This window comes from Amphibalanus amphitrite, unplaced genomic scaffold (genome assembly GCF_019059575.1).
Source record: "Amphibalanus amphitrite isolate SeventyFive unplaced genomic scaffold, NRLGWU_Aamphi_draft 000494F_arrow, whole genome shotgun sequence".
In the NCBI taxonomy this organism is placed as follows: Eukaryota; Metazoa; Arthropoda; class Thecostraca; order Balanomorpha; family Balanidae; genus Amphibalanus; species Amphibalanus amphitrite.
Genome location: NW_024881988.1, coordinates 434,295 through 460,241, shown reverse-complemented (window position 1 = coordinate 460,241; position 25,947 = coordinate 434,295). Strand labels below are relative to the sequence as shown.

At 47.7% G+C, this 25,947-nt stretch overlaps 2 protein-coding genes across 10 annotated transcripts in view; both read left to right on the top strand.

The window, feature by feature from the left end:
• The window catches only part of LOC122392628 (neuromedin-K receptor-like), a gene marked incomplete at its 5' end in the record, with an annotated part of 77,140 nt that overhangs the window by 23,476 nt on the left and 27,717 nt on the right, over positions 1 to 25,947 (top strand). The gene's annotated exons all lie outside the window — the stretch shown is intronic.
• On the top strand, positions 14,324 to 19,494 carry LOC122392626 (uncharacterized protein K02A2.6-like). 9 transcript variants are annotated; one of them, XM_043387700.1, is made up of 5 exons: positions 14,324 to 15,220; positions 15,588 to 16,093; positions 16,427 to 16,590; positions 17,325 to 17,422; positions 17,795 to 18,983. In XM_043387700.1, exons 2-5 carry the CDS (start codon positions 15,694 to 15,696, stop codon positions 17,862 to 17,864), a joined length of 732 nt encoding a protein of 243 aa, XP_043243635.1. In that variant the 5' UTR covers positions 14,324 to 15,220; positions 15,588 to 15,693; the 3' UTR covers positions 17,865 to 18,983. The 9 variants fall into 9 exon arrangements, 7 of the variants coding, with proteins under 7 accessions (XP_043243635.1, XP_043243628.1, XP_043243631.1 ...); XR_006258557.1 differs by having other exon boundaries at positions 14,324 to 16,093; positions 17,225 to 17,422; XR_006258558.1 differs by having other exon boundaries at positions 14,324 to 16,093; positions 17,225 to 17,422; positions 18,259 to 18,304.

Below are 25,947 nucleotides of genomic sequence, written 5' to 3'. Positions count from 1 at the left end.
AGTAGCAACTGCGGGTCCCCGTACAATGGGCTCCTCTGGCCGTCAGACGCGAAGCGTCCCATGCGACCCGGAGACATGACCTCGTCTGCCTGAGTCGGGATATGTGTCGCGACTCACAAGACAGCTGGTGCATTTTCGTAATTAATTTATGCAGTGTCCACGCCTCTGTGTGTCTGGGCCGACGAGAGATGTGTGGCCAATGCGGCGCAGGCACCGCCAACCCAGGAGATAGCCGATCATGCATTTGTGTGTGGCTGTTTTTCCTATTCATGATGTGATTTCCTACGCTTTATTGGTTTGAGGATTTTTTTTTTTGACAACATGTGCTATTGAAACACGAGTTCAGTAGTTGGGCTTAAAAAACAGCAGTCGTAAGCCTTTCTATCCCTAGCTGTGCTGGTGATATGCCGCACACTTCAGATGAGCAAAATTTTGATTAGTTAGACAAATAGGCTTTTTACTGCGCTCAGTCACTTCGCTGGGTGTGTGAATAATGAAACCTGATTCACCTAACGCCTACACATGTTCTCTACATACTTCATACGATAGCAAACCTTGGATTGTTCTCTTTTCGACAAGCTGCCTTATTGAAGTGTATGACTATTAGTGGTGTCAATTTCAGAAAACGTATGTCCAAAGTCCGTCCAATGTCCAATGCTTACTTCGACTGTCCGTCCAAAAATGTCCAAGCCAGCCATTTGTTCAAAGATGTCCGACACCTACGCAATAGTTTACACTCAACACTGTTATTTCATTTGCTTTTCATGTACCGCTGCAAGCTCAAAAGTGTTAATCATATCGAAAGCTGAGCTTTCTAATAGCCAATCAATGTTAAACACGACTACTTTTTAAAAATGTTGAGGTGTAGCTAGCGATTGTCCAAAGTTGTCCAAAGCCTGCTGCCATTGTCCAACCGAATTCCGAATTGGACATTGGACAAAATCGGAATTCCGAAGATACAAGTTCCGATTGACACCACTAATGACTATGCACTCATTTGAGATGCCTGGGCTCACGCAATGCTTCCAAAAATAAGTTTATTCTTAAATTATTTAGAAAATGAAAGCTGTTACATTTGAATTATACAACTGATATACACTCAATGATATATATATGTTTTATACACACAACATTATTTAGAGCAAGTTCCTGCTCTACTTGAAAGCAAGTTCCTGCTTCATCATCAGTTGTTTTTCCTGTTCCTGAAAAGGATATGTCCGAGGCTACTGAAAATTATATGTCCGTTGGAGGATTTCACAGTAGCTGTCAGGCGATCCAAATCGCGTTTCAGCGCCACCCGTCCAGCGCAGAGGCGCTTTTGATGAAAGTCTGCAAAAACTAGCTGGAGACTCACAAAACCACGCGGACATTTTCAGACGAAAAGAAACGGCTACGTTGCCAAAAACATCCGTCCGAAACGCCAAACCGAGATGTAATCCAATTTAACACCGACCTTTCAAAGTGACCCTCAGCCGTCAAACGACTGGACATCAACATAACTATTTCATTGCAACGCCATCCGCTGAGCCATGGCTATCTAGCTGTTAGCATTTTAGTTGCTGATTCCCACTTGTTGACGCACAGATGAATAAAGCGAAACTTTGCGTTAGTCTGTTTTTTTTTTTTGCTATATCGTAAAGACGTCTCCAGTTAGTAGAAGGATGGCGAAAGTACGTTTATAATGAATCCGGTAGACGAAACATGGTGAGGCATACGAAAACGAAAACGAAAAGTAATATTGCCACTCGATGTGGATAGCTGATGTGATATTGCTGTGCCACCTTTGTCTAGCTCGCGACCCATGGCGCAATTCCCGGACTGTGCCTGCCGTGGAGCAGAGCGTTTCACCCCCCCCCCCCCCCATATGGTAACGCCTGTGCTGATTTCGATCTTTTCCATTTCGGTGGAGACAACGTTGTGCTTTATAATAAAACGAAAGACAGGAGTTTTTGAAGGCTGTCAGGTGGTCCAAATGACGTTTTGATGGCACAGTTACAGTAGTTTCTATAGGATGGATGTTGAACTGTGCTTTTAAGTCAAATTCTTGTCGTGTTTTTAGTAAAAATCAGTGACTTAATATTTGACCAAAACGTTTGTTAATGTTCATATACTGAAAAAGGTTGTGCGCTATACGAAACAATAAAAGGCTCGTGGACACTGGACAAACTTTGTTGATGCAGGAGACATTTGCATGTGCAACTAAAATTGCATAATGTACGGCGAGTCTAGGCTTTTGCATTTGTATAAGTAGCAGCACTGTGGGTGCTGAATGCTGATTAATGATAATGAAGTGTCTGAGATAGACGTCAACTCTGTTACGAAAGCCACAAAATACTAAATTACGATTCATTTACCACAATTAATGAGCGTTTTCAATGCTAATTGATTGCCGCTCCGAAGACTAATCTAGGTAATTATGGAAGTAACTGAGAAAAGAGGAAATGTGATTCATACTGGCAGAGTGAGCTATTGCCCATGTCTTGCATATGCTTGGGCGCTTTTGCAACCTTCAAACAGCGTTTGATGACACAAAGTTTAACAAAGGAAAAAGTTGTTTCCATAATTAAAGGGACCCTCCCACCTTCAAAAAAGTTAATGAATTGGCATGAAAGTAATGTTGCTTGGTTCAGAAAGAGCGAAAACGAATATCTACCAAATTTCATCGAAAAATATTCACCGATTTTCAAGACATTAGACTTTTGCTTTTGTTTACTTTTGGGATCTCCGCTGTTCCTAGCGACTTTATTTGAAAGTGCGGCATTTGTTGAGCGCAAAGCAGCATATACCACCGCGTGCTACCAAACGTTTTAGTAAAAGATTTAAAAATCGTTAGATCTCCGCTGACGTCGTAAATTCTAAGGGGGCATTCCAAAGCATTAGCCCCTTAGAATCCGAAAACTGCAAGTTTGAAATTCCATATCTCCGAATTAAAGCATTTTTCGATGTTGTGAGTGCCCAAACCGGTATTTTCAGGCCATGGCCACCAATTTGGCTATCTCAACTCAAAACTTATGTTAAGGTGGGATGGTCACCTTAAGGTGTAACCGTTAACTTCAAAAGTCAATTCGAAATAAAAACGAAATCATTTTAAAATGATCGCTTATCGGTGCAAAATATCCATTAAAACTGGCTGAAAGTTTCTTTGGAAGCTTTCCCATGCAAATTTTTAAAGATTGATCAATGCGCAAATATCTTCATATTGTTATATATATTGTTACGCTGTGCTATCTGTTATTGTGTTACGCTGTGTTATTTGCTGTTATCTTGCGTTGTTATTTTCTGTTACATTCTGTGTCGCATTATTAAGCGTGCTCGCCGGCCGGCCTCGCGGAGCCGGGACGGCCCGGGACGGGTCGCGGCGCACGCGGCCCGGGGCGGGTCGCGGCGCATGCGCGGGGCGGCGCGCCGCCGGCCCGCGGCCGGCGCCTATATAAGAGGCCGACCGGGTGACCTATACACCTATCCGTGCTTCTATCCTCAGGAAACTGAAATCCTTCTCCTCCACGCCACAACCCCCTTCCGGGCTGGACAGGCAACTTTATCTCATGCGGGCTGCTCCCTTGGAGCGGCACCGCTGCTCCCGAGGGAGCGCACCCCGTAGCCGGGTGCAGTGAGTGCCTTGGGGCTGGGTGGCCTGTCCTCTGGACGGGCTCAGCCCCGGCGACTCACTAGGGTGCCTGCCCAGACCAATGTCTCCCCCTAAATCCTATCATCCTTCCGGCTCTGCAATGGTCTTGTCGACCGAAAGGGCCTAACCCAACAAAACAAACAAACAAATGACCTATCCGTCACACCTATCCGTGCTTCTATCCTCAGGATACTGAAATCCTTCTCCTCCAAGCCGCAACCCCCCTCCGGGCTGGACAGGCAACTTTATCTCATGCGGGCTGCTCCCTTGGAGCGGCACCGCTGCTCCCGAGGGAGCGCACCCCGTAGCCGGGTGCAGTGAGTGCCTTGGGGCTGGGTGGCCTGTCCTCTGGACGGGCTCAGCCCCGGCGACTCACTAGGGTGCCTGCCCAGACCGATGTCTCCCCCTAATTCCTATCATCCTTCCGGCTCTGCAATGGTCTTGTCGACCGAAAGGGCCTAACCCAACAAAACAAACAAATGACCTGGGTCAGTTCAGGGTTCTTGCGCCCTAGCTGCACACCTCTCCTGGAGACTGGTCGGTGATCACGATACTGCCAGCCTTCTGTCCCATGCCCACTCCCATAGCCCGGTCGGACTTAGGAAATAGTAGGGGACGTTTCCAGGTTGTATTCTGATTGTCTAATTAAGGGTGTTCAACCAACATTGTAATGTACATGTAAAATACATTGTAATTTAACGTACTGCCTATTATTAAAGCACTGACGTACGTAACAATATGTATCCTAACATGAACAGTGTGCAAGTGTGAGTTTTAACATATCTCCAGGAAACAAGAATGCGTGGTAACAAGCTGCTAATGCGATTAGCCACAAAGCGGCTTTCACATCGATCGAAAGCTTCGTTCATTGGCTGGTTTGCCGTCTACTTAACACATTGCAGTTTTTGCTTCTTAGCACCGCTATCGGAAAACCTTGCACGTAAATACCCAAGGGGCTTATCTGAATTGATTGAAAGTACGGAGGGATTCGCATTGCCTGCATTTATGAATGTTTTCGCGAGCTCCTCTATTCATTTGTTTTAGTCTCCCAGTGGAATGGCATACCTGCAGTCATCATTTCGAAGGAGAGTCCATGTTATGTTTTTAGTTTTCTGATTGTCCCCTATCTCTGGTTACATGTATACTTTATGTACAAAACGTGTCGATTCACGCTAACTAGCACTAGCCCGCCATGAGTGAATTTTCTTCAATTATTTTCCTCATGTAATATAAGAAAATCTTTTGGGTATTGCACACAATACTATGCAATGGCATGTCTCTTCCGTACCTACGTTGTTTGTTCATACATACTTTCGATGCGTAGGCAGGCTACGGAAGCGTAGTAGGTAGGTATCCTGCATTCCTCTATGCAACTGAGCTTTGCTCAGATACGCTCAGCCCACAGCAGGTACCACGTTGTTGGATGCCACGGCCAACCCCGGTGGCAGGCAAAAAAAATATAAAATATGAACCTTTGTCATTAATACCACAGGACTCTTGACACTACACCATACAATCGTGACCACTTACAGGCGCAACTGGTGGTCGCATCTGACCCGAACCGACAAGAAACCTTATTATTATATGACTGGAGAAAAAAAAAACGAAATTATAGCAAGCTCAAGTGAGGCACATCCAAAGACTCAATTCAAGGCTAGATTCAAGAAAACCCTAAGGGACTACATCACCCCCTGGTACCCCAGTGACAAATGCTCCGTCCGAGACTGCAGGGTCCTACTGAGCCCTCCCCTCCCCACCCCTAATTGGACACCCGTGCTAGACGAGACGGCCCTGGGTGCCACCAGCAGTCGCTATTTCGGTGCGGCAATTTCCGCGGCCGGCCAACCGCACTCACTGTTTGTCGGGATCCCCGGCGGGGGTGGGGGGGGGGGGCTTGGTGGGGACAGGGGCAGGGTAGGTGCAGGAGAGGTAATGCTTCGTTGATTCTGTTTTTGCGAATGTGTAATTTTAGAAAAGGTGGAAATGAAATGCAGCTCGTAAGTGAATGTAAAATGCAATCTGGTTTGTTGGTTAGGCACCGTCAGGATGTGAATGACTTCCTATGTATTGTAAAGAAAATGCAATTCTGATTTTCATTGCGATAAACCTAAACGAGCTTCATATGGACTTTTTTTGTAACATATTGCGTTTTTTACTAGCTCACTCGAGCTCCTTGCGGCTTCTATCTCTCCCAGACAGCCTTTCCAGGTTGAAATTAAATATTGTTGCAGCGTTTTTGGCCGTTTCTCGCACCGGAAATGGCCCGCTTCCGGTCGAAATGAGCCGGTGGGCGATGTTTGAAGGTGCCGCCGTCGCAAATGTGGCCGCGGCGTGCCGACAGGACGCTCATGTTTATCACTGTGGCGTTTGGCAAGGCGCCTGGTCAAAATGTGGCACTGGGGGCACCGGAAATAAATAAGCCAGCGACGCCATGAAATTGAGGTCTTATCCCGACTCAGTCGTAACAGTACCGTGAACTTGAACGGTTGCATGTTTTAGAGTAGTGTGAATAGTGTGAAATTGTAATTTTTAGGCACAGGCTGTTTCTGCTGTTGTTTTTCCGTTTTACTAACCATTCTGGACGACGCCTGTGGAAGACATCATTTGCTAGGATATTTATTGCCTATTATTTCCATCGAGACATACAGCGGAGCTTACGCTAGTTCGGGACATTTATCCGGCTTTGGCGCCTTCCGGGAGCCTTTTTGGGTCACATTTGCACTCCGGGGCTCTGTCCATTCAGGGAACAGCGGCACGGGCTTTCCTCATTCCGCAGCCATCTCCGGGCTTTCCTCATTCCGCGAAACGCGTCCGGGTTTCATACAGCCGGGACATCCCGGGGCGGCCGCTATAGTTCGGCACGAACCGCCGTAATCTCGACGCTCGGTGCGATCAGCGCGAATGACCTCCCCGGTCCGGCCAGAGGCCGTTTGGAGGCCCGCGAGCTGGAAATGTCAGCCCGGAGTGCTGAAATTCAGAGCCGGAGGCCGGGCCAAAGTTGACCCGCAGTTGGTGACGCTGCTCCACGGCGTCGGAAGGTGACCGCGAGGGGAAAACTCGGGGAGCTGACTGATATTTGGAGGGATAAAGTTTGGATGGCTAGTTAGCGGGGCTGCTGAAATATGCCACAGTCGGGATCAGCAAGGGCGACACGGATTCGCAGCGAATGGAATGCAGTCTCGGGTATCGTGCCTGGAAGTTTGAGGTGTAATTATGAACTGAAATCAATGTTTTCCAGCTACATAGACTTCAGAGCTGTGCCTAGAAGAGAGGCCAAGCGCCGAATACGCTTATTGACAATAATTTCGGATAACATTCAGCAGTTCGGTGTGAGAATCAATAGCGTTCTGAACAACTGTCGTACGAATGACATCGTAATTCACTAATGCGTCGCAAACCCTTCAATTTCCATCAAAGTGACACATAACGTGGTCTTCAATGTTTGTCTTGCATTATGCCATGCAGCTAGCTGATGCTGGCGCTTTTCATTAATCCCAATGCTTATTGATTCGCTCGAACGCTTGTGTGCGCAACTATCTTTCATTCGTATGATCCAGAATCACTTTGGTGAATGAGTGTTGGCATAAAGTTTTATGAAAATAGCGATCAATGGTGCGAATTTTTTTTTATCCCAGTCCCAAAATAAACAACTTTTGTAGTCTGAAAGGCAGCTTCCTTCTTTTTTCCTTACACTCAGTTTATCAAACTACACAGCAACAAAGGCTGACGCCTTCAGGCCTTCCAACGTCGAAATGTTCTCCACAATGCCGGCACCCACCGCACACGAACCCGCACAAAAAAGCACGCATTGACTGGAGTTCGCATCTCTCCATGAAAGGGTGCTTCCGTACATAATATGAAAAAGGACTTGTTTTCAAAGAACCAGCAGAAGGTCGGAGTGCTTCACATCCAGTATAATAGAACACTTTGAAGTTGCTGATACTGCGAAAGCAAACTTTTCATCCGCAACTTTTTTGGATCAATGTCAAAGACAAAAGAGGAACAGATAGGTGCCGCCGTTGGGGAGGGAAGAAAGGAGCGTGGCTGTACTTTGTGTTTTTGTCTTCCACACGTTACAATGAAACCCAAACACTCAATGAACATTCTTGAGATGAAAAAGACACATCAAAAGTTGATATGTTGCGGCGGTCATGATGGTTTCTTCCATTTTTTTTTTAGGTATTTCGTGGCACATAGGTAAGCCGAGTGTTCAAGTGTTGCCCACCACAGGTTGTTTGATGAATTGCGCTTTCACATTTGCGTGCTTCAAGTTTCAGAAGTCAGCTTATATGCTAATATAATTATAATAGACGCGTTACCTGTGATAGGTGTGCATCTTTTTGTTCAAACGCAAACCTCGTTGGTGCAAATTGTAAGTTAAACATTTTATTACATGGCTCTCTGAACCGTTGAGCTATAATTTGAGCTTGTCACCAGCATGCTTTTCCTGAAGCGAGAATGGAGCAATCGAGCTGTTAAAACTGACAAGATTGTCTGCTAAAACTCATATTACCCCGTTGGCGGAAACAATTATCTGCAAGTTTCAAGCAGAAAATATTCATCGTAAGGCTGGTAGTGCGAGGATGGCTGCAATTTCACTCTAGGAAGGTATTTGCGTTGACTGAAAAAGGAACAGCTGGGGCATTCCACGATAGATCGTACCACTTTTTTCCAACTTGACACCCTCATCTCTCGGATTTTAACGATAATTGGCCTAAGGGGTAATCAGGGGCTCTGAATCCTCCTGTAACAATTTCAGGCTCATCAGATGAGTGGTTTTTGAGTTATAGTGTATAACATGTTTTGGATCTTGCGTTGCAGCCCCAAGTTTGGCGGGCTGTAACTCTAAGACGGATAATCCAAATGCCAAATGCTATACGGCATTGAACTTGCATTGAAACAAAGAATAATATGCATTTTTAAAATTTTGAAATATTTACTATTTTTGATGTATAACACCTCGAGTTTCCTTTCATTTGCATCTTTATGCCTTTGGGACCAATTTTTTTTGAATTTTTATTTACTTAAAAACATTTTTGGATCATTTTTAAGTAGTATGCAAAAAATTAGGAAGGTGTTCTTTCTATAAATGTACTTATTTTGCGTCACCGTAATGTTCTCGAATTGTGATTTCGAAAGAGAGCCTACAAATGGGGTGGCAAAGCTGCCTAGTGATATCACTGGTTACTGAAAGTTCAATTGAAGTCATTTTTGCCTCACTTTTGCATTGTTGACCTTGCGTGACGTCATTCGTACGTCACTAGGGCCATAAGAGTTTTTCGTCAATAACTCTCGATCAAATTGAGCTAGAGAGACGGGAAGGCTACCAATGGACTCGGGAAGACCTTGCGAATCGAATGATGTGCAAAATTATCTCATTCACCCAGCTTCGTGGCCTGACCCGACTGTTAACCATCTCTGTAGCGGCGCTGTTTGTCCAGCGCCGCGTTGGTTGGCTTTGCCGCGGACTCGGGGCGGTCACGTGATGCCCGGGGGCTGGCTGCCGGCTGGGCCGCCCGGTCGGGGCGTGGAGCCAAATACACGGCAGTGTGCTTACCCGAGGTCAGCGACTTAAGCTGACTTCACCAGAACAAACAGTATACCATTCGACGCGCCGGAGCTAGGCAAACACAAAGATGCTAAAATCGCGGCTCTGCGACCATTTGTTGCGAAGTTATCTATCAAAAACCGGACCCGTAATTTTGGGTCACTTGAAATGACCTCAAGGGTCACCAATGAACCCGAGACCTTAAAATATGGTATCATTCGATGCATCTCGTAACGGCGCACATGCTCGTTTTTTCCGCAAGGTTCTAGCTCCATTAGAGGCGAAACGGCGAGGTGGGGTCGTACCGACCCCCGGAAACCCATTTTGTATACATTTAAATGAGGAACTTATAGAAAGAACACCTTTCTAATTTTTTGCATGTCGATTTTAAAGGACCTGAGGTTTATTTTGAAGAAATAAAAATGGCAAAAATTTTGGTCCCAAGGGCCATTATAGACAATTTAAAAAAATACTACGACTTTTTTCAATATGTAAAGCTTTTCTCTCCAATTTTAAAAATACTGTATTTATCTTTGATTCATCGTTAGTTAAAAGCTGTTTACCGTTTGTTGCTTGCTTAGCTCGTTTTTGAGTTATAGCTCATCAAAATCACCCTTACAATCTGAAGTTTAGAAAATATTATGCAATGTAACTCAAAAAGTTTTCATCTGAGAAGTCTGAAATTTTGGCAGGTGTTTTTGGAGCCTATGATTACCCCTTGTACTAATTTTCATTCAAATCTGAGAGATGAGGGTGACGGGCCTGGTACGATCTATCGTGGAATGCCCCAGCTGCCTTTTGGCTTTTTTGTTAAGCTAATTTTTAGATCGAAATGATGACGCAGTGGTCAACATAATGCAAATGAGGCATCAATGGGGTGCTTATGTACATAAAAACAACTTTTAACGGCGAATAGCTTCAATAGCTGTCGTTGGTATCCGCCAGCCGAATAGGACACATTCCTAGGGAAGCTCTGGTCGATAACAAATATTTGGCTCTGTGAGACGCCATTGAGTGGACATGAAAAAGACGGACAAGAGACGTCGTGTCCAATGTGCATACTTTCTGTATTTATCTTTCCTCACCTGAGCGTTTCTCGAATATGCTTTAGGGCGTGTCAGTGAAAACGATCTTTAGCAACGTCTAAAGTTCTAAAACTGGGTATGAGCATATATGTACAATTCACATGCGTACCGTACATATATGCAAAGTAGAATCATAGTTATGTTGCAGGCACTTTAGAAAATCAGTCATTTTGTAAAATGCCTAGGCATTTTGCAAAATGCCTGATTTTCCAGGCTTTTTGCAAAAAGCCTAGGCATTTTACAAAATGACTGACTCTCCAGTCATTTTGCAAAATCCCTAGGCATTTTACAAAATACCTAGCCATTTTACAAAATGACTGAACAGTGTGTTGTAGATACGAGTACCTAATTATATACCTTTTGGTAGCGTGTAGGTGGACCGAGGAGTCCAGCATTATGACCAGAGGAGTCCAGCAGTGGGAAGTCCATACCTACCTCTATTTTGAGAAGTGCAGGCCCGCGACATTTCCAACCCCCACGTCAGCGACGCTGCTGGATTTAAAATGATCAATCTGGAGCGTCAACAAACGACTGGCCCTATGCTGGCCTGTATCTGTAAAACTATTAGAGTTCGCGAGGATTCGATCCCACACACTTAGGCGTTAGTGTCTTTTGAAACCAACGCTCTCGTCAGGTACGCCAAGCGACCTGATGATTCTCCCGATGTGGAGCTTGATATTTTTAACTAGGAGTTGGGACCATGCAAGTAGGTAGGTACTCAAAACTGTTGCCACATAGCAAAATTAATCGTGTTTTGTTAATTATTGCTTTAATATTCATTGTGATCAGAGAGCTTTTTTATTCCAAAGAAAAGTTAGGAAGAAAACCTAAAGAAAACCTTGCGGCGCGAGTTATTGGCGAAAAACAGGAGGGGTGGGTGGAGTCCGCCCCCTCCCCCTTCCACTGCGCGTGTTAAAATGTGAGGATGAGAGAGAAGGAGTGGGAAATTATAATTAAATTCGAACGTGTTTTTAATGTCCAAATACATAATGCAGTTTTGTCCGTAATGGCACAATCAAACAAACACTACACTCATTCGTTTACATGTAATTGTACATCAACCGGGCCTGCCTATTGACTAGGGCCGGTCTCCGGCTGGTTTTGTTAGGTCTAGTTTCAGGCAGAACATGAACGGCGTTGATGTACTTGGGAGTTTTTGCAGCGTTAACTAAACAATGCTTTATGCTACAGCCGAGTCTGCAACTCAACCTGGTCGTTACTCAGCATTGTCGTTATCACAGAGCTTCAAATCGATCAGCTACAGGCTGAACACGTACCTATAGGGTATAGGAAGACGTCCAAAAACTGTTGGCCATAGAATCTGTAGTGGGACCTAACTACGTTCCATGCTGGTCAGGCATTTTGCAAAATGCCTCGTCATTTTGTAAAAAGGCTAGCCATTTTGAAAAAAAGCCTGGTTGCGTTCAGTCATTGCTGGGCCTAGCGTCACGTGGATGCTACAGAGGCCACAGGGTCCAAAATCGATACCGTCATGCTCGACTGGAGCCCTCACGGGGGCGGAAGCGGGGGGGGGGGGGCTAGTTGAGCTCCTGTCTGATGGCCTATTACGGCCCGGGCCGCCGCCGGGCAGGGTAACGTCCACCACCCATCACCGACCCCTGCGCCGTGTCAAAGGTGCTCCCGGCAGACGCCCACGTGCGCCCGGTCACACGGGACGAAGAGCTTTGGACAGGCGGGCTCTGAATAAAAAGGTGGAGAGATGAGAACACACTTGATGCAAATGCAAAACCAGCTTGCCTTTTTTCTGTTGAGAATAGGGACACTATCTCCCAATACTCATCCTCTAATTAAGCAAATGCGATATCATGTATTTACGGTTTGGATCCTACTTGTTTCCTCGTTTTCATGTCTGGGACATGGCCCAGAAGCTCGCTGATTTTCAACTTGTAGTATTTAGCAATTTGAGTGGCTTTTGATGAATCAGAAATTCCCTGTCTGTATTATTGGACGAGCTAATAGAAACGGACACGGGACATTTATGAGTCTAGGTTGAAATTCGATTTATCAAGGTATCCATGTACCCTAACACTGACTGGCTCATTAATAAACTTGCATATTGCTTAGAAGTACTCCCAGAAATATGCGGCCAGTTGAAGGTTTTAGCAGCGTCCCAATTTTGTGTTTATAGGATAAAGCATGACTCGGTGCTCCCATTAAAACAGCGTTACGCGGAACAGCAATGCTGGGGTATGGCAGGGCCGAAGGTCGAAAGAAAATCCAAAAAGAGAAATACAAAAAAATACAATGAAAAAGAAAGAAAAACAAATTGCGGCAGCGCACGCCCCTTAAAACAACGTTACGAGCCCGCGGGCGGTCATCCAACTGAGCTGTCCTAACCAGCCAACTCGTGGCGTAAATGTCAACAGGGCTTCGGGATAATAAATCTAGATGAAACTGCACTTAGAGCTGAGAGCGGCACCAGCAATTAAAACGCCGAAATAAATTACAACTCGATGAGGCTTACAGTAGGTAGGTGACCCATGTGACCAATGATAGATAGCATGGGCGGCGTGGTAGCGGTCGGGGCACAATCTGCCCCCTGCAGTGGTCCGCCAGTATATTTCAAACGCTTTATGTCAGCTACGTTTAACTTAGTTTATCACGAATGAATTTCACGTCTTCTCTGAATTTCTTTTTTAATGAAATCCGCCCGAAAATGTTTTGAAAAATGATGTTTTAATGATATTATGTCACCCAATTTTCGCTTCAAAAGCTGAAAAACTTGAAAGGCACTTAAGAAAAGTTTCAACGCTCTTTGGAAGGGAGTTTTAATTTCGTCAGTTTTTAAGAAATCAAGACGAAGCAAAAATACGTGAGCAGTTCTACTTTATTTTGGCCATCTTTGTTTTTGGACAACTTTGGATTTTTGATGCATTTTTCCATAACAGTTTTTTTAGATTGCTATGCATTTTGACTTTTGAGTTTTGGGAGTTTTATACCACCTACATGACTAAAAATAACACCATTCGATTATTTTTGCTCTCGAAGAAAAAAACTTCAAAATGCGGCCTTACTTGACCTGACCTAGACATTGATGTGAGATGTCATCCAAACATGGTCCATATCAGTAATTGAGTATATGCACACTAAGTTATATGAGTAAAATGCCTCTTAAAACATGTGTCGCATATATCCTATTCAATAGCTGGCTTTGGTGACCTGATCTGACCTTGACCTTGAGCTTTGACCACTTTGACACCTTTTTGACCTTGACAATATGTTCGGAAGTTACACAGGGGGCAGAATCTGCCCCCCCCCCCCTCCCAGCACGGTACGTTCTGCGGAGTACGGAAACCAGCGGGGCGCATGTTTAATAACCCGCGCCCTGCTGGGGGGGGGGGGGTGTTTGAACACCCCCCTTGTGGTTTTTCGCGAATATCTCAAAAACGGCGGCGCTCCGCGCCGCCGTTTTTGGTACACCTTATCATACATCAATTCTACACATGCTGTGAAAATTTCAGACCAAGGTCATTCAAGGTCAGGTCACCAGGTCACTTGAAGTGACCTCACCTCATAAAAAGTTTCAATGTCTGTCATAGCTACACCGAGTGACCGATCGCTTTGAAACTTTCAGCGATCGCTAAGAGCAATAGCATGTACAAAATGTTTATCTCAGAATTTTGATATCGATGACCTAAGGTCAGGTCAATTTTGCGACCTCCCCATTATAAGTCAATGGGAGAAAATTGAAATGCGCCTCTTTTGGACGAAAGACATTATAAACACTCCCAAACACCGAATTACAAGTGGTTTAGACACACTGAACATGAAAATGGTGTCCGTGACCCTTGTTTATGCCCTGAGGTCATCTTAGGTCACGAATGGTATCTATCAGTTTTTCGCAAATACCTTTTGATAGAGGCATGCTAGAGCGATGAAAACGCCTTAGATGTGTTCAGCTCGACGATACGGATCGACTGATATGCAACATGACCCTTTCCGGTCAGGTCATGACCTTGACCTGAGGTCAAATTTTCAAGTTGACCTTTCAAGGTCAAGTTATAGTTCATTCGATGCGTCTTGACGAGTGGAACACTGTTATGTAATGGGCCGTGTGCACACCTGTGCAGACCCCTGCCTGGGCATTGGCGGTGGCCGATATGTGAGTTGCCTGCTACTGTGTGTGTGATACCTGGGTCGGTCCCTGCCCAGGTCAGGGACTGCCTGAGGGGACGACCCTCCTGTCGTCCCCACCACCGTGCTACAATACAGTCAGTCGGAACCGAGCGGTGGTGTGTCGATGGTGGGCCGCGAGACATAACATTGGCGACGAGCGGAGTGAGGACGGAGCCATGCCGTTGGGGAAGATTGAAGAATTTCACCAAGGACAAGATAACTGGGAAGAGTATGCGGAAAGGTTGGATCAATTCTTCGTGGCTAATGACATCCAGGACGATGCTAAGAAGAGGGCCATTCTCCTCAGCAGTATGGGAGCTCGGACATACGGTACGGTAAGATCGCTGTTGTCACCGAAAAAAACAAATGAGGTGACGTATGTCATGATTGTTGAAACATTGAGCAAGCAATTTTGTCCGCCCACATCGGTAACTGTCGCAAGATATCGGTTCTTTTCCTGTTGTCGAGTACAGTCAGAGTCTGTTCAGGAGTTTGTGGCGCGCCTGCGACAGCTGTCACGGGACTGCAAATTCGAATCGTTTCTTGATCAAATGATCAGAGACCGGCTGGTGTGTGGAGTTAACTCTGACCCCATTCAGCGCAGGTTGCTGGCAGAAGCTGAGCTGACTTTGCCGCAGGCAATCAAGATTGCTGTGGCAACGGAAACAGCAGGTCAAAACCTACAGGAGCTGGCGGGAGCTGGCCAGCCGGTGGTGTCCGCTACGGGGGAGACGGCAGTGAACCGTGTCCGGACGGGCCCGTCAGCCTCACAGCGGACCAGCCAGGAGCGACACAACGCCAGTAAGCAAGCGCGGCATGAAGGTGAGAGATGCTGGCGCTGTTTGAACAGAACGCACTCTGAATCCGAATGCTACTTTAAACGTAAGCGCTGCTTCCAGTGTTCCAAGTACGGGCATACATCGGCCGCTCACCGGGCAGGGACGGTGAAACATGTTGGGTCGGAGGTGGTCCGTCAGGAGGAGGGCGATGGTGCAGGATCTGGGGAAGAGCAGAGGGTGATGGAGGCAGACACTGAAGAATGTGACTTTATCGGGGAGGTTTTTCAGTGTCGGGAGCGGATTCATGTGGTGAAGAGCCGGCCTCCGATCATGCTGGACATGTCGCTGGATGGGCGTGATGTCAGGATGGAGCTTGACACGGGTGCATCTGTATCCGTCTGTTCGTTCAGCAGGTTTCAAGAGCTCTGGCCGGAGAAGAAACGCCGTCTGCAGCCGTGCAGCCTCATCCTACACACCTTCTCAGGCGAGCCTCTGAAGGTCCGAGGTGAGGTACAGATGGACGTGGTGTACCGCGGAGAGTCGTTTAGCCTGCCCCTGGTAGTAGTTGATGGGACAGGGCCGCTGCTCTTCGGCAGGAACTGGTTGGAGAGCATCAGACTGGACTGGAGAACCATCTGCATGGTGACGACGCAGACGCTGGGAAGCGGAGTTGAGTCTGTGCTGCATAAGCACTCTGATGTGTTTGCGGATGAGTTGGGATGTGCGAAGGGGATTGTGGTAGATATCCCGATTGACCCAGACACACGTCCCATCTTCTACAAGCCCAGGCCGGTACCGCTGGCGTACCGTGCTGCTGTCGACGCCGAGCTGGACCGTCAGATCCAGGCCGGGCTGCTGGAACCGGTGAAACACTGCACGTGGGCTGCACCGATCGTCACTGCACTGAAGGCGTCAGGTGAGGTCCGTCTCTGTGGTGATTATCGGTTAACGGTCAACAAAGTAACGCCGCTAGAGAGGTACCCGATGCCCAAGACTGAGGAGCTATTCACGCTGTTTCAGGGTGCCAGAATTTTCACGAAACTAGATCTGAAAAGCGCATATAATCAGATTCAGCTAGATAAAAACAGCAGGAAGTACATGGCTATCAATACGCACAAGGGAATATTGGTACCGACTAGGCTGGGTTTTGGATATGCCTCAGCCCCGGCGATTTTCCAGAGATACATGGAATCGCTGCTCGCTGGAATCCCAGGAGTTGGTGTGCTGATCGATGACGTCATTGTCTCAGCAGGATCCGAACAGGAACATCTGCAGCGGCTGGAGGAGGTTCTGAGACGTCTGTCGGAGGCAGGACTGCGACTGCAGCGGAAGAAGTGTCAGTTCGCGGCATCAGAAGTGGTGTATCTGGGACACCACATCACGGCAGATGGTATCAAACCAACAGCAGACAAGGTCAGTGCCATTGAAAAAGCCCCAGAGCCCAAAAACTTGAAAGAGCTTCAGGCATGGCTCGGCCTGGTCAACTATTACGCGAAGTTCCTGAAAAACCTCGCCACAGAACTGGCACCGCTGTATCAGCTGCTGAAAAAGGAGCAGAAGTGGGAATGGGGCCCAGCTCAGAGGAAGGCGTTTCAGAGTACGAAAGGTATGCTGAAATCAACCCTGACTTTAGCGCACTTTGACGAGACAGCTCCAGTCATTTTGGCTTGTGATGCCAGCCCGGTGGGGGTAGGATGTGTCCTAAGTATCATGGACAGGAACCATGTTGAGAGGCCAGTTGCGTTCTACTCGCGGTCTCTGTCGGAGACTGAGAGACGGTATTCCCAGACCGATCGCGAGGGCCTGGCAGTGATTGCTGGCCTGGCCAGGTTCAATTTTTACTTGGCAGGTCGTGAATTCTTGATCCGGACAGATCATAAGCCGCTGCTGGGTATGCTTGGAGGAAATAAGCCGGTATCACTGATGGCCTCTCCCCGGGTGACACGATGGGCTATGCTGCTCTCGGGGTACAAGTATAAGATGGAATATGTGCCGGGTATCAAGCAGGGACACTGTGATGGATTGAGCCGACTTCCTGTGTCTGCAGGATCGCCCCAGCTGCCCGTTCCAGCTGAGACGGTGCACCTGATGCAGTTCTTCGACTCGTCACCGGTCACCGCTGAGTCCATCCGTCTGTTCACCGCCAGGGATCCTGTGCTGAGTGCCGTTCTGCGCTTCACCAGAGAGGGCTGGCCATCGGGCGACCTCGTGATGCCAGAGCTGGTACAGTACCGAAGCAAGGAAGGTGAGCTGAGCATTCAGGATGGATGTTTGCTGTGGGGGTCACGGGTGGTGGTACCCCCCAAGATTCGGCCTAGAATTCTGTCTATGCTGCATGAGGGACATCTGGGAGAGAGTCACACGAAAAGTTTCGCTCGTATGTATGTCTGGTGGCCTGGGATAGACAGGGAAGTCTCTGAACTGGTGCGTCACTGCCCGACATGTCAGCAGTATCGCCGACAGGCACCCGTGACGCCACTCAGTCCGTGGGCTTGGCCGAAAAATCCCTGGGACCGAGTGCATATTGATCACTGCCAGTTCGATGGCCACTTGCTCTTGATTGTTGTCGATGCGTACTCAAAATGGATTGACGTGCACTTGGCCCGTTCAACGACAGCCGAGAATACCATGGAGCTGCTGCGCAAGTCATTTGCATATTTTGGAATCCCGCGGACCCTGGTCAGTGATAACGCAACATGTTTCACAGCGCCAGCGTTCGAGACGTTCTGCAAGCAGCTGGGCATGCGCCACTTGCTGACCGCACCCCTGTCGGCCAAAAGTAACGGTCTAGCGGAGCGTTGTGTGCAGACGGTGAAGCAGGGCCTGAGAAAGCAGAAACATGGCAGCATGGACACGAAAATCTGCCGGTTTCTGTTTGCCTACCGTACCTCTCCTCACAGCACAACGGCGCAGACTCCAGCAGAGCTGATGATGGGCCGACGTTTGCGGACTCGTATGGATTGTTTACTGCCTGACCTACAGGACCGTGTGTCAGCCGCACAGCAGCAGATGAAGGAGAGATATGACCGTCGGTCACAGGATCGTGTTCTAACCCCTGGAATGCGTGTCTGGGTGTCACAGGTCTCCGGACTGGCCGGCGTCGGACGGGGAACACGCTGGCTCCCGGGACACTGCGTGAGCCGCTCTGGATCCAAGATCACTGTTCGTCTGGAGGACGGCCGCGTGATACAGCGCCACCTAGACTTCGTGGTGCCCAGCGGTTCTAGCCGTCAGATGGAGCTGACCGATGAGCCGACGCCGTCCATGCCGCCGGGTTGGATGCAGCCGCCTCCGCCTGGGACACCGCTTTCCGAGGAGGGAAGAGGACGACTCGCCGCACCAGCGGAGAGGGATCCCGCGGCCGGGGGGCCGCCGGGGACCAGGGCCGCGTCCGCGGCGCCGCTGCCGTCGCCGCCGCCGTCTGCGGATCCAGGGACCACTCAGCCAGGGGACGCCGAGACGCCGCCGCCGTCCCCGCCGCGGCCGCCGTCTGCGGCTCAGTGTACCACTCAGCCGCAGCCTGATGATCCGCCGCGTCGCTATAACTTGAGGCCGAGGCCGATACTAAGAAAATAGGGTGGAGAGGTGTTATGTAATGGGCCGTGTGCACACCTGTGCAGACCCCTGCCTGGGCATTGGCGGTGGCCGATATGTGAGTTGCCTGCTACTGTGTGTGTGATACCTGGGTCGGTCCCTGCCCAGGTCAGGGACTGCCTGAGGGGACGACCCTCCTGTCGTCCCCACCACCGTGCTACAATACAGTCAGTCGGAACCGAGCGGTGGTGTGTCGATGGTGGGCCGCGAGACATAACAAACACGATGCCGGTAAAAATAAGCTCGTACAGCGCTTGGGTTAAAAGTTATTGCAGAAAAACTGTTTCCGAAAAAATCGGCTATTTTTGCAGTTTTTGCCCCCTGCAGGCAAAACCGTTGACGTTAGGTCAAATCTGAGAGAATTACTCAGAAAGGGCGTTAATAGGGCTATCGAATGCGCTTTTCCGCGGCGCTGTAGCTCTATTGGTTCCCGAGTTATGCGTTGGCTTCTTGGAAATTTTTGACATTCGACCTGGAAATCGGCGAAATTTTGCCTTCAATGACCTCTGGTGACCTGACCTTTGACCTGACCAAAAAATTGATCGAAGTGATTTCGTCATTATTTTTGACGCTCTTTCGAACGCCGCCTTCTGCGTATCGCTACGTGGCCCAGGAGCCGAGTTACAAGGGGGGGTGTTCAAACACCCCCCCCCCCCAGCAGGGCGTGGAAATCCAGGACCCCCAGCCGGGCGCGGGATAATGCAAGACCATAACAGAAAAAAAAACAAAGAGAATATAAGGCAACGAAGTGCGGAAGTAATTCAAGTGATTTAGACACTTCTCAAGCGTGAAAATGGCCACGATTGCGTAAATTCGAGTGGATTTCAACAGTAATATCTACAATACCTTACGGTTACCAAAGAGTGACCATGCCCATTCAGGTGCGGGAGTGCACTAGTCCGGGGACAGACAGCCGCCTGTCTGCCTGGGTGCACTTGCCTGGACAGACAGCTGACATTGTCTGAGGACGATACACTGAATGTCGCTCTGGCTAATCCGACTTCCGAGAGCATGCTTTTAAATCACTTAAGCCGGAAACAAATCGCTCTTGGGCTAACATTCTTGTCGCCCTGTGGGTTGTGATCCGGTATCTGCACGAGGCCCTTTTTCGGGCAACTGATTCTCATGCAAATCCCACCACTCTCGACCTGAACTAGCAGCTCAGAGTGAGCTTTGTGCAATTACTGTGCATTGTGCATGTCACAAGAGGTAAATTAGTTGTAACGGATGATGGTTATTGACTTTAGTCCCTACGTTGGGCTGCGAGGTAGTGGTTGACTCTCATGACTGCCTCTTTGACTCCATCATGACTCGAACGGACTCCAGCATTGACCCCATCATGACACAAACGGACTCTTATGATGATCATGATGACTAGCGTAGTTGAACTAATTTGTTATGACTTTGCTTCCTTATTTTTCCAGCATCGATTATGACTCATCTTCTTCTTTTTAATCCTTATCAAGGTATTCATATCGGCCCTAGGCTTTGACTGAACTTCGTGATTATTGATGAAAGTAGGGCTTTTTATGAATTATCATGTTTCATGTATTTTTATGCGACATGTTTTCGCATCGAAGTCTTCCGTTTTTTTTTCGTTTTTTTTTTGTACATAGAGATCATACCGATGCAAACTAAGTTGCAACGTTCCTGTCGAGACAGAACGTGATTGAAAATCATTCACGTCACATTTCAAACTTATCGCCAACATATCTTGAATATAAACGCTGGTTAGGTTTGTCACATGTCCCTAGGGCCATCAAAAATATCGCCCCGGATGACCTGAGACTCTCGTGCTGCTTGTTTCCAAGCCTCACTAGCTAATGTATCACAAGATCTCGTGGGCATCCAGAGGCATGATTAGATTAGCATCAATATTCTGTGAACGTGTCACGCTGTTGTGGTCAGATGCATTAGATGCTCTCTGCTGTCCATTAGAATAATTCCGTGCCAGTGAGTCAGCCCGGGTTCACACGTGAGCTGGCTTAGAGAAGAACTAATGGTACAATAACCCGACGTAACAGGACGATATTAATTTTGAACGGCCTCACACCAGAATCAAAAGGCCGGCAGGATGTTCAGGGCCGGGGCCGTCCGGGGCCTGATAACGATGACCTTCCGCATCTAGTCTATTGCATGCACTTTCAAGCATTAATGCATAGGTTATACGCGCGCAAACAATACAAAAACTGCTATGAAACAGCATAAACTATCTGTCTGGCTTCTTTGGCCGTTTTAATTTGTCATCGATCCGTCTGTCGGTCTGTCGGGTCTGTCGGTCGGTCTGTCGGTCTGTTGGTCTGTCGACTCGGCGATCCATTGATCGCTCTGTCAGTCTGTCTATTCAGCTGTTCCCGCTAAACGTTTTTAGTATTCACCGTCTAGCCGTTACATGCGCCCTGTAATTCATTATGTGGACGATCTCTAAACCTTATATAAGTAGCTTCATTGAAGTTTCGACTAGGAATCATGTGACGATACGGAAGAAGATGCTATAGGTCAACTGAGAGGGGCACTTTCAGCACGAGCATCCAGACGCCATCTGGCTCCCATGGATGTCGAAGCCAAAAGTCTGGTGCGGATATCGCATTTAAGTTGGGCGACCACACCAGCCATTGGATTCCAGCGAAGCTTTGATTTCGGTCGGCAGAGTCCTTCCTGAATAGTGGCCGTAATCGAATGTCTGGGAACATCTATTGCTTTGATGTTATTCGGTGCAGACTGCCGGTGGTACGATAGTGTATCAGGAAGCGAAGAGCTGGTAGCTAGCTATATACTGAATAGCACTGGTTTGATTCTCTCCAAATAACTAGGGGCGATTTGTTGTGAACTAGTTTTTCGGATGTAGTCTGGTCATCAATCAAACTTCCTCTCTAGGCGTAGCATTTGTTGGGTTAATTATGCGCATGTTTTTACCCTTTTTGTTGTATGCCGTTGTTGCAACAGTTCGCTTTTAACTTATGACTTTTACAATTTACCTTGTTGTAACATTTCGCTGTCAAATTACGACTTAAACAATTGACCTTGTCGAGGGTTTGAACTTACATTTAGATTTCAAAGTATAGACAATGCTATGCGTCTTGATGAGAAAGCAGAATGATGGCGATTGATAACGTCGATGTGATACGTGCATTGCGGCTATTGCATCAACATTTACTGCTGGCAATCTGTTTCTACCATAACATGTATTCTGTCCTTTTGTACCTGACCTAACCTGGCACTGCTCTCACCCTGACCTGACCCTGACCTAAACTGCCCTTACCTGACCCTTACCTGACCCAAACCTAACCCTGACCTGACCTGACCTGACCTGAACCTGACCTGACCCAGCCCTGCCTCGTGCCCTTAGATTTCAGACATTTAAGACTTATGAGAAATGAATAGTCTCTTTGTTGCCCATTTTCATATCGGGCGTCGCGACTATGGATTTATGATTCAGGCCGGGATAGAGAAGCGCCCCTACAACTACCAGTAATCGGCTGTTAGCGTTTACGAAGTATGTACTCGCATCGACTGCAAGTTTATTAAACTGTGTCAGCTCCTGGCTTTTCCTCTACTTTAACCTGCAGTAGAAATGTACCTATTAGTTTTGACTTGCTGCCTGTTGTACGCAAGAAAACCTGTTGCTGTGTGTTTTTATTGTATTTTCTTCGGGAGCCAGCGCCGTGTGAAATGGCTTGTTTACTTAGTAGCCGATGTGTTCTGAATTCGCTATGCCATTAGCGAAAAGATCAACGTAAATCCTATCAGCTTGTGACGCCTAAGAAAACATTACTTTTAAATACCAAAGAGCGTGTGTCAAAACGTGCCTCGCGATTTGTTAGCATATCTTAGCCAACACAACACCATCAACGAGAAGGCGAGAATCCAGTGAGCTTCGGGGTGCGCGATGCCTCAGTCGTCTCAGGTCTGACACAATCTCACATGCAAATGCTGGAGTTCAAATTCACCGGAGCGTGAATCTAGAAACGCTTTTTGTGGTGGTAAACATTTAGGGACAGAATTTACACCTACAGAACACAGCGACTGTGTTCTGCCAGCCTTTTGTTGCAACAAACACATATTTCCGTATTTTGTTCATTTTTTGTCCGCAGTTAAATTATCTGACGTTATATACATGATACCTTGATTGCTCATGAGGCGACGGCTGTTACCATTGTTTTGTCGTTTTATTCAGGTTTTATTCGTTTTCATTGATCTTTTTTGTGATACTGAGAGCCATCAGAACTGTGCAAAACCACGTATTCTGGGCTCCACTTGTCATTCAGTACACCCTTAGAGGAGATTTGACTACATCCACATGAACATACTACTTGACTTTTGTGAGGCAAAATGGTTGTTTTCCCGCGCACGGCTGGGGGTCCTGGATTTCCACGCCCTGCTGGGGGGTATTGGTTGGTTAGCACGCCACCAGAAGCGAGGTAGGCTCCCGCAACAGCCGTAGCCTGAGGTGGAAAGGGAGCCCACCAAGTAATTGGGCAACATTGGCCTGTTGGGCGGGGAGGAGGGAGAAGTAAATAAACAGAACACAATAAAGCATGTAGTTTCCATGCATGTTCCGTGTGATGAGATGACTGTGCTGCGATTCTGCGCTGTGCAGACGATGTTCTTTAGCCAGCCACCCTGATTGCGTGTCGTCTCTCGTACCGGTGTTCCGTATTGTCACGCAAACAGGCTATTTGCCGTAGTTCCTGTCTTCCGTTCTTTGGGGAATGGGACAATCTGGTTCCGGCCGAGCAATACATACCTATATGCGCGCAGCTGCTGGGTTTTACCGTTAGATGGCAGCCCTTTCGAAAGGGTCGCGACCAAAGCCAGGTCGCGACCACGAAGAGATGAGCCGCGACTGACACAGTTACAGGGTTGGGCAGATAAATTGGGACAAAATACATATTTGCATTCAGAACGCCGTAGCTTAGAAATTTGTAAACGTAGGCATTTCAAATTTGGATCACATATTGTCACACCAATTTTACACATTTATCACCAAATATGATCACTGTGGTCCACCTGCATCAGTCCTTATCGGTGCCTGGACTGGCCGCACGCGCGGCGAGATCTCCCGTCTGAAATGGCTCGTAATTGTAGCCAACTGGCACTGCTGAGGCTCACCACAGTCACATGGGGACGTTCGTTAGACTCGGCCGCAAAAACGCCCCAGCAACCAGAACTTGTGTGGGCTGAGGTTTAGTGAGGGAGGGGCCATTTAGCCTTGGGTACAGTTTCCGGGATCCTCCGTTTCAGGAGATTTTGTATTTAATTTACTGTATGCCGAGGAGCTGACTCCTCGAAGAGCATCACTCCATGCAGGATGATGCCTTCTTCCATCTTGTTGATTCGAACTGTCGGAATAATGGTTAGGTACGCTGTAAGGGCGAACCCCCTCCCGATTCCGTAAAATAAGGGGGCCCCACGTGGCCGTCAGAAGTCACTGAGTGGAATGCCATCACCGAGGTCTGTTGCATGCTTTTTGGAACTAAGATCACGTCTTCTGGGCTGGTTGCGATGTTTCATGGTGTTTGCGGTTGTTCATATGTTCGGTTATGGGGATACCATCGTCGAAAAAGACCTGCACGTGCTTGCTCGCTTCTCCAAGCCCTTCAAGAGGAAACAATCTTTAGTAACGTCACAGCTGCTTCAACATCTATGTTAACAGGTCGATATGCATCAATGCATAAGAGTACATGTTTGAGGTGCTGGTATATCGCTTTCTCATAGCGCGGCTACCTTCGTTGTAAGCTCGCGCCACTGTTTTCGCGAGGATCCTCTGATTTAACTGAATTTTGCCTTTTAGCCCCCCTGGAAAACCGGGGGAGCGGCCGGTGTCAATGCAATAAGTATGTAAGGATGAGTCAACATCTTCTCTTCCTCCAACGTTTACGTCTGTTCGATACACACTACTTTCAGCCATTTGATGGAGCATAGTTAGAGTATTGGCATGCATGTGGGCGCGGACTAAGTTGATAGTGACTTGCTTAAGCCCACGTTCTGTGATCAGCCGATTCAAAATTACAACGCAACCTGCATAACATGGAAAAGTATTCATTAGCCTATATTTACGTTCAAAAATTATCTTAATCACTCAAAAAATAGTCGTTTTAGAGGAAGTTGAATTTTGTCCCAATTTATCTGCCCAACCCTGTATATCAGCTTCGATTGCTAGGTAGAGGAGTAACAACCTTTCCATGCTGCTCTTTTGCGCTTGCAAAGACGGTGTAGTGTAACAGGGTGTTGTATTTCCCTCCAACCGGATTTGGGTGAGGTACAACGCCGACATTGCAACGTGCACCGCTAAAAAATTCATCATACATGTAAACAATAAGACATGGAGGCGGCGGGGAGGCGGACGGGAAGCGCTTCCGTCGCGTGCCGACACAGAGCGAAGAATGACCCCGCGTCGGGCGGGTCAGCTGGTGCGCGCACGCATAGATCACGCTACGTGGCAAGCGCTCATTCGCCGCATGGAAAGGTCGTTAAGCTGCGCTAAAACGCTGCATTTAGAACCCATACCCTCTCACAGCAACAGTCGCTTCCACTTTGAGACGGAAGTTTGGGTTGTTAGCTCCAGAGTTTTCATTGGTAATGCAAAGAGTCAGTGAGGTAGGTGCCTTTCTCCAGAAAATTGCTTTGCTTGATAAATCGCACTTTCGGAATTCCTTTTCGCCATACAGTCAGCTGTGATTTATATCATCGGCTAGTTTAGTACCAAGACATCGCTAAAGAACCAGACTTGGGTCGGCATTTATTGCCCATTTAATCGACAGACATCATAAGACATAACCGAACCGTTTCCGTCAATGACAGCCAATGATCGGGAATCTATGGCACTCAACTGCAGCCAGCGAATATCAACTTCCGCCCTGGCGGCTCTCGACAAAGCCCCACACGTGGCTTCAGGCCGTCATTTGTGATGAGAGTTTGTGGCAGACGGTCTCAAAACCGCCAGACGTCTCGGCTAGCCCCGGGTCGTCCTGGCCAGCTATCTGTCTCTTGATCTGTCTGGCAAAAGACCGGCCTGTATCGGCCGGGTGAGCGCGTCTGAGGGTCATATGAGGTCAAAGAGGACGGGAGACAATGCCAGATGTGGCGGCCCAAAAATGGACGCTGTCGTCTCACGAGGAGGCAGATGGTGCGAATGTCGCCAGCTGCGGATTAACGGTGACGAAGCAGAAATTT

Bases quoted from the DNA above. Each gene is read 5' to 3' on its own strand.
- LOC122392626 (XM_043387693.1), top strand. From the start codon at position 14,575: ATGCCGTTGGGGAAGATTGAAGAATTTCACCAAGGACAAGATAACTGG. The intron at 16,094-16,426 runs GTGAGGTCCGTC...TCATTGTCTCAG, and splicing joins CACTGCACTGAAGGCGTCAG to CAGGATCCGAACAGGAACAT. The intron at 16,591-17,324 runs GTCAGTGCCATT...GTTCACCGCCAG, and splicing joins TCAAACCAACAGCAGACAAG to GGATCCTGTGCTGAGTGCCG.